The 9253-nt window shown below is 43.8% G+C and overlaps 1 protein-coding gene across 1 annotated transcript in view; it reads right to left on the bottom strand.

Moving 5' to 3' along the window:
- The window catches only part of T265_02254 (hypothetical protein), a gene marked incomplete at both ends in the record, with an annotated part of 47744 nt that overhangs the window by 17754 nt on the left and 20737 nt on the right, over positions 1 to 9253 (bottom strand). Inside the window, one exon of the mRNA XM_009166458.1 lies at positions 292 to 526. Coding sequence (XP_009164722.1) covers positions 292 to 526 — 235 coding nt within the window. The remainder of the gene's footprint in view (positions 1 to 291; positions 527 to 9253) is intronic.

Below are 9253 nucleotides of genomic sequence, written 5' to 3'. Positions count from 1 at the left end.
TGATGATGATGATGATGATGATGATGATGATGATGATGATGATGATGATGATGATGATGATGATGATGATGATGAAATTTATGCAGTCGCAGACAGAAGAGAGGAACTGCCCACCCAGCCGGAGCACTGACTGTGTCTCCTTGACTGGTGACGAAAGATCTGCAAACCGTCAGTCAAACTAGCCCAGCAGACTAACAATAATCCGATCAATAACTAATGAACGCAATCTAACCACCGAAATTTAAGCCAAAGAAAAAGGATGTATCAAAACTGACGGTAAACCCCACTTACAAGGTGCTTTTGCCGACCGCCCAGGTCGATACAATCCATGAGCCTTTTGAATTGAACACTCGAATTTTCCGGTAGTAGCATTGTACGACGCGTTGAGTAGTATCTCTGCTGAGGTGGGTTGACGATGTACCTCAGTTGGCGTCTCCCTGACCTTATTTTCATTGGTGAATTGGACCCTGCCCGGTTGCTGCTGCACTAGGCTCTGGGGACGAGTCATCATTGTTTCAGTTTCAGACTGCAAAAAAGGAAATCTATTGGCTAGTTTGTTTGGACAATTGTTTTCACTGAAACAATAACCGAAAAAATTGTGCGCCGTTAATAACATAATGTGATAGTACAAATGAGGCGCTTGTGTCGGCAGCTACTCTGGTATCAGTAATTGAGAGTTTTCAGTAGTTCATTACATGGTTGAGTACACCCTCTGTGGTGGAACTAACCAATCCGACCGCTTTATACAGGTGGTTGTAATAAGGAGAGAATGATAGAAAACGACCCCATGGCCATTCGAACACCATCATCTTTTATTCTCTAAATGACTTCGGTCCTTCCAAGCGGAAGCTTTTCTGCTAGTGTGTACAAAGGCTTCTCACACAACGTTTTAGCAGCTTACATCTGAGTTTGAAATACCAGATGGATTTGGATGAGATTACTTAAGTTTTACTGATCAGTGCGGTAGATCATGTGCCGTATGTACTCCGAAGCACGGCCTGAAACAGGCCTGGGACAGTAGGATATCAGTGGGAGAGGACTTACGTACGTGCGCGAGTGCTTGCGTACGTTCGTCCGACCGTACTTTCGAGCGCATGTCCGAGCGGGCACCTCAGAACTCGGCCACTCTCCTTAGAGACTTGTCCATAACGGTATTATCTCAGGCATATTCGCTTAGTGGTGGATAAGATGACATATTTTATGGGTAAAGCGTGACTTCCTTGACGATGTTGCGGAATACTGACAGCTCTAGTGACTAGTTTGACTTCCTACTGTACTGATTGAAAGGGGGATTCAATGTTCCATACTTGTTATCCGAGAATTAAACTCATCCTGTGCATGAGTTTGAGTAAATTTGTCTGGAAAAAGGACGGGCTACCACTTCAGTTGTTTGCAAGAAGCACCTTCATCATTCGCCGAAGAGCACGGACTGACGTGCACGTGAAGGTGAGATGCAGTTCCTCACAAAATGTGCACTAATGTTGAGCCGTTTCCTTCACTTCCACCGGTGTCTTGAACCTGTCAGCTTGTACCTAGGAACTACTGTTCGTGTACAATACTAAAACTGGCCTACCATATGCTCCATTCGATGGTTCCAACTCAGATAACTGTGCTCTAGTTCACGCAGCCCAGCTGAACCTGAAAGTTAAAGTCACACTCCAGTGAGACATCGTGCCGGATAAATGAAGCGGACAGCATCATTTCAAGTACCTATTGACCAAGCTCGGGTAGCTTACTCTCATTGCCGAATTGACTGTTCGATTCTGGATTAAACAGTCTGTTGTTTTAAATTCTTCTCCAGTACTTTAACCATAGGTTGTCCTTCATGTTCACTGAAATCTGCGTAGCCATCGACTCATCGTCCTTCTTAACCTTTTTAATTTGGTAGAGATTATCAATCAAGCAATCGTACAACGCCATAGTGCGTGACTAGAACTGCTTCAGTGAAAAATGGGGAGTATGTACTCTCTCCAAAGATGAGCTAATCACACTTGACCAGTCATTGTTGGCAGACTGTCGTAGCACTCAACTGCTGATCTGAAAGTCGCGGCTCGAATCAGCCAAGAGATTCTTGCGACGTGAACTGCTGACTTTCAACAGGGGTGAGACAACTGCACACTGCTTCTTAGCCTAGTTGGCTTGACATAACTAGATTTGATTGGTTTAACTTGCGGGAAAGAATTTTCTCTGTACTTCTCAAAATTTTCCATACCCACTTAGTCTACTTATTTACTTATTTGTATAATTAATTGAGATGCCTGTTCGTCTATCTGTCTGTTCACCTCTCTGCTCATATCTGCCCGCTCCGTTTTCACTTCTCAGCATGTATGCGACCTTGGAATTCAAATAAAGTAACTCGGTCTAGGACCTACTGTTAAGTAATTCAGTACAAAATTTTATCTCACTCTAAAAACAGCCTTAGCAGTTTGTATATTCATTTTTGGCGACTGGGCCTGTTATTTTTATATTATAGATCACCATCTCTTGCTTACGCGTCGTCCAATTTAGAGTTCCTTTTCGGGTCTTTATTTTTGGAGAGAGGAGATGGCTCAGTAGTCAGAGCGTGAATTTACTGACCGGAAGGTCGGTGGTTCGACCCCGACCTCTGCAACTCGACTTCTCTTGTCTAAGCTTGGACAATCTGGTAGTATCCCAGTCCTCGTAATTCCTTCGCCTAGGCGCCGGAAGGGTTTTACAGCTGAACGATTTATTTATTTATCTGTACTTCTGGAACTCCTAAAAGAAGGTGGAACATACAAACAAGTTGAGAGAACTGAAGCCTCTGAAATGGCATTAACGATCCTGTTCACTCGACCACCACGGGATGTCTCCAACCTTGCATAAACCTTTTGACTTGTCTATTGCCTTTATGCAAGCCACCAAAAAGGTGCAAGTATCCCGCCTGAAGTGTCAGCCATTTCACCTGCTCTTCCAGCCGCTCATAGCGATTGCCTAGAACTCTTCGACAGCTCACAAGCGTTTTTGACCTTCCTATCCAGCCTCATCAATAAGACACTGTCCACAATTTTCCGTCAACTTTGTGTTCCATTTGAACCCGAATTGCAGGAAATTGGCCAGCTGCTCTCGTTTGTACATTACGTTGGATTTAACGGGTAACGGGAACCTCTTTTATGAGAATAGACTGATACATTTAGAATACCGTACCTTCTGTAATTTGAGGCGGCTTTTGTACAGCACATACGGTTGAAGAATATCATAAATGAGACTGGAGCACTTGGTCTATTCAACCGGTTTTAGAACGACCATTAAAACCACTTATGCTTAGAATGATGAATGCACGTTCTACTCAGTCCGGAGCTAGAAGAGACTGGCTGTACTGAATTCAATATGAAGACTTCTCTTACAAGAGAAGAGAAATCCCATCAATGTCTCCAATCAGACGCAGCTCACCGTTAAACCTCCCTGTCTGAAAACAAATAACCCTTCATTCTCAGTAGGATTCACCTTTTCAAAGGAGCACTAGGGCGCTGAGCTGGGAACTTGCTGCCACTTGCTGTTCAGTAGCGACCAGACTTGAGGACGTAATCAGACCTGATTCATCCTTGTTCCTGAGAGGATCAGCATAAAGCAGGCTAGCACCATTATTCGTTAGTAAATATTTTGGAACTTCCTGTGAGCTTTCTTGATTCAGTCTTGAAATTCTTCGAGTGAATTACAAAAGCTGTGTTTGTGAAACATGCGGGTAGTATGCTTGTTGCTTGTAGAGTGCAATCCCGTTTAGTACACTCTCGTTAGTCGCGAAACGGGTTAAAACGTGAAAAGTTGGCGTTCAATAGACGACTTTCCCAACTAGTCCATCCAAACATGTGGGAACAACTTTTTTCCTCTGCACTGAGAGCAGACAGTTGGTTTGGTGTGACCTTCGCTGTGCATGGTACAGTAAAGATTCGGCATGGAAACGTTTGTCTGCTAATGGTGTCATATGTCACGCCTAAACAAACCCCGTAAATATCACGTGATACCGACAGGGATGAATTTAAAGATATGGACTCTACCATTCGAGCAGAGGAGCAGCAGAAGCGATGGAAGTAGCGTGGACTCACGCATCCCCTATACAGTGGTCTTCCAAGCAGTGTCTCTACTGGTGCGTACCTCTCTATAGGAGCCAGTCTAGATTGACAAAATGACAGTTTTCCCGATAAAACTGCAAAGTTTTACCAGTTTTAAGCAAAATGCTTTTTCGTCTAAGCGACAACTCATTCGAGCGTTGGCAACAAACTGACATATCACCGCTTCACATGCCAGGAAGTCTAATAACCACTGGTCACCTTCACTCATAAGGTTTCTAAGGTATAGGCCATGGCAGGGTGCCAGATTCCAGCACATAAGTACTCGTGCACGGTTGTGAAGCCAGTACTGGACTCCATACCTACGTCTGAAATGCATACAGCGTGAGAAAAAACCTGTTCGTTCTCAATAGTGACAGTGTAGTTTGGTGTAAGATTGTTTAAGCTATACATGAGAATACAATAGGAACAAACTCGTTCACGTCATTTATGATTTTCTTTTAGAATGTTGACTATATATGTATAGTATGCCACACTCACTAGAATGAGGATACACAATGACTGGAGCAGAAACCAGCCACAACAATATCCGTGACTGATGTAGTCACATAGTGATGAAAGGAATACTCTTGTTACTATCGCATCTTATTCAATCTCAACTGACAGTGATCCGTTTTGATGATATATTGGAACACAAAAATCCAGAAGGCCGGAGGAAATAGTAGAGCTCTAAAATTGAGGGACGGTGTGGGGAATAACAAAGAAATCAATCTTTAAGAATAGTATAAAGGAGTTGAGTCATCACGGTAGTCACGACAATGGGCGTGTACGGACCAGCTACCGATGATTGCAGTGTGGGGAATAACAAAGAAATCAAGCTTTGAGAATAAGATAAAAGAGTCGAGTCATCCGAAAAAAGGCCGCAAGCTAACTACATCACGGTAATCACGACAGTGGGCGTGTACGGACCAGCTACCGATGATTCGCAGGCTAGGTGTTGACATTCTTCTACAAAATGTTTTTTATTCGGAGGATACTGCTCATGGTCACTTACTGTGGTAACTGAGTTTTGAATAACTTAATGTAGAAATCGCCCCCGGAACGTAGATAGTCGTCGGAAAAGACCTAAGCTGGCAGGATCATGTCTCGTAACTACGGACGATCACAACGACGAGGAAGTATTCGAGTATCTTTGTTTGTTTTCCTGTGTTAGACCATAATGGCAACAAGCTTTGATGGCTAGACATAGGCGGAAATCACGTGAGAAAAATCGATGCAGGACTTTTATATACTGGCTGCCCGCCATTTCCTAATAAACACATGCTGTTTCAAAAAAAATGGAATGGAAGTGCAAATTTAATTTTATATAGTCTTCCTCCTAAGAGCCCCCTTTTAGGATGTCCACTACAGTGTGTTTACTCAGCTTAAATCCATCGAATGATTCGCTAAGGTGGAGGAAATACTCCAGAATGGGCCAAGAGTCTCTTCCGCCGTGTTGACTTCTTTGGAGAAGGGCAGTGTATTTTACGCATGCGCCCACCCCTCCAGCGAAGCTATTAAATTCTCACAAAATCCAAACCAAACCCCTTGTTTTGAGTTTCCTATGGCAAGAAACCCGAATACATCATTCATCGATTGGCCGATTTTGTAGTGTCGATCTATGATTACTTTTTATGCGGACACTGCACACTCATCCTAGACTCAGTCACAGACCCGAAAATATGTGACGTCCGTTGCTTTAAGAAAAAGATTTTCATGAAGGGCGTGAGTACGAACACAAAGTTTCGTCTGTAAGAAGGAATACGCTGACTTAGATGCCGAAAGTGCTCATCAATTTGTCTATACCAGACGAAATGATACCTTTCTAAGACAACCATTATTATATTGATGAGGGCACAAACTGCAACGGAGTGAATGTATGACTTCATTTCAGAAAATGTTGTTGCTCTGGAAACGATCAATCTTTGAAAACTACTTCAGATTAGAAAGAGATTATCGTTATTACAGCTTGGAGTAAGAAACCAACTCACATTTCAGCTGAAACTGTTTTTTTTTGTGCAAGTCGTTCTACTAGCCATGAGATTTGCTCGTTGCCACTGCATACCTTGTGAAAATACTTTATTCGGACCAGTAGATAGAGTGTTACAAATTATGCGAGTGCTTGGAACTAGGCAGACCCTATGAAACGTTCACTCAATGCTCAGCCGAAGTGTCTTCCTGAACAGGACTTGACGGCTGTTTGCGATCACTTCAATTTTAGTACACAGCGTTTCCTATGAAATGGCAACTCTTCTGTCGAGGAGACGAAGCTAGTTGCTTGGAGTTTTGTTCATTATGCTCCCGGGATCCATTTGAAACCTCTCCTCTCCGACGAATGAGCGAACGCTGGTCAAACGGGCTAATTCGCTCTCCAGGAGGACAAGTAATCGACGACTGATATGAATAGCATTTCCACCAGACTACTCCACCACACCAACGGGCTGTGTAACCGAACTGAACTGAACTTGGCCTGCACTGGTATTCAGTGAAGGACGTGCGGGATGCAACAAATTGGAAAAACAAGTGGTTATCTTCTTTCTGTGAGAACAACCAGTTTGAAAATATAACCTTGGTGTGGCTTATTGAGGTCCACATGGCCTACCTTTTTCGCGTGAAACAGGTACTAAAATCATAGGTCCAGAAGGAGGGACCACCGTATTTGGAGCCAAGGGGAACTTATCAAGGCGCCAAACGCAAGGCGAGTGTTACTTAGACACGTTTTATCTATGAGCACATTCAGAGAGTAGTAGCAGTAGTAGTGTCCGGAGACCAGTCGTCCCTAATAACCGAACATCAAATCACTTGGACGGATGTGTCACGTGCAGGACACGGGCCAAACGAAGGCGTGTCCTGATTGATCAGAATGCTAGCCAATCCGGATCGAGAATCTTTGACTCAACGCTTCTCGTCCCCTCACGGAGATTCTAGCATGACCTTGTAGAACACTGTGGTTACCCTGTAAATACAGTTTTAATGACTTTCCTTTGTCTCCATAATAGGCGGTGTAGATCCCTCTGCCTTTTGACATACCATAGCGGGTGGAGCAGGAAGCCAAGGGACCGATACAGAGTACACTACCGTTTAGCAAGACCAAACAAACAGTCAAAACGGTATTTTCACTAGGCATAACCACTGCAAGTTAGTTTGCGTGCATTACCCCTGACTACGTACAGCGCTCTGCTGACACATCATTTTGAAAGGGCGCGTTAACTGTTTCTAAGGCCAATCAACACAAAATCTCCTAGCACAGTCGGACGTGGAAGAATATTACCGAAGAAAACCTCTTGATTAGTGTAGCGATGCCACAGCTAGGATGGCTTCTTCAGGTTTCGTCACAACGATTTGAGCTATTACACCTCACCGAGCAACTCGTAGTCAAAGTTTGGAATTCGAAATAGTCGAAGTTTAGGACTCTGGTGGCCATTATCATCAGCGGAAGACTCTCTTTGAGTCCGTCTGATGAAGATTGTTTTCTGACACGTTTTTCGTAGTAAATGAACGTCACGTTTTTAGAACCCAACCGGAGTTTTAGAGTTTTGGGTGTTGTAGTAGCTGTAGGATGGGAGAACAAGTTCACAACCCAATAATTCCATAAATTAATCGTGGAAGAAACCGTGTGTGATCGCCAAGAGGCGACACTCTAGTGGACGACAACGTTGATCGGTGGAAAGGAACTGAAAAATTGAGTTAATATTGTGGCAGGGTCAAATCGCAATAATTAATTTCAAGTACGGCGTCGAAAAATACTTCTCGGTGAATGGAAAGTTGCCACCTATTTAGCTACTATGATTTGACAAGTAATATATAACTGTCCCGCAAAAATTCCGGGTTGACCGACTTGATTGACCTCACTTTGACACTGACCGTTTTCGGCCTGAATGGAGATCTGGAGACAGGCAAAGGGATTTTTGCTTTCTCAAGTCATGCCTCCCTAAATCCTCTTTTATTCAGATTTTAGGCGACATTAGTTCGCCTCGAGTTCATGAGGCTCTCTAAGTAAATCATAATAACTCGGTGATATTCCTTGCATAAACTAGTGGCCTCAGTGATCTTAGGTGGATCTTCAAGGTTAAGTCCGAATTCTAAGCGGTATTCCTCGATGATAGGTCCTTATAGCTATTTTGCAAACTTGAGGTCCTCAGCTTTCACCATTCAGTTATATGCTTTTAAGGACCCCCCAAGATTTTCAAATATTAATTCAAGTTGATGTTACATGTATTTTCATCACAGCGTAGTGGAATAAGTTGTCGTTATCCTAAGCATCGGTTGCCGTTAGCAACCTCTTCAAGGATTTCTACGATCGGATACATGGCACTCAATTTTTCAACACCGATGCTTCGCTGTCGTACCAGAGCTACAGTGATCAACCTCTGCTTGTGAGACTCCTTCACAGAAGTTGTCAGACGAACCGAGCACGGGCGACTATCAGAGGCATCCATTCAAGTAATAATCCTATCGTCCTGTGTCTTAGGACGATAATAACGCCTGCACATCCTGCCGCAGCAGCCGCTGGATCGCCAGAGGTGCGCATCCGGATGGAAGTGGAGAGTGATGACCGGTTAGGTCAACCACTGTGCCTGCATCTAGGATTCATTTTTCTGCTACACAGCATACATCAATGCCAAGCGAGTCTCTGAGAGCAAGAGCAGCTTGTTGACCTCCTTGCTTCAGAGTGCGGACAATAAAGGCGGCCAGATGGACTTGGCACTGAGGCTTGATTGTTTTCGAGATGCTTGAGGATGTCAGTGCCGGATGACGCGTAGATGTTGGTTGCAAAGCCGATTCATGACGAACGGAGTCATCAGTCCTAAGTGCTGGGCCTACAAGGAGAGAGTTATCAATGGGGTGGGGAGAGGGAAGAAAGTATGTGAAAAAGGAAGAAGAGGGTGTCAACTGTGATTTTGTCCTGGAGTTGAAGTGAATCTAATTTGCTTGTGTTCAAACTGAAACGATGATCGTCCTGTGGAGATTTCAGCAACGCGCTTGGTCTTTTTGTCTTCAGTGGTTTCGTACTTAGACGCGTCGATCGTTTCTCCAGTGTTTCAATTGTTGACCCAGTCAAAAAGTGTAATGAATTCTACCGGATACTTTCGTGCCTGACTGCTCTAAGTGTCCATTATCAGTCAATCGATTTCCACCACACTTTTTATACCAGATGATCACGCGACATAGGACTGCTGCAGTCT

Source organism: Opisthorchis viverrini (assembly GCF_000715545.1).
Source record: "Opisthorchis viverrini unplaced genomic scaffold opera_v5_26, whole genome shotgun sequence".
In the NCBI taxonomy this organism is placed as follows: domain Eukaryota; kingdom Metazoa; phylum Platyhelminthes; class Trematoda; order Opisthorchiida; family Opisthorchiidae; genus Opisthorchis; species Opisthorchis viverrini.
The sequence above is the reverse complement of the archived record's forward strand: the minus strand, read 5'-3'. Positions and strand labels throughout refer to the sequence as shown.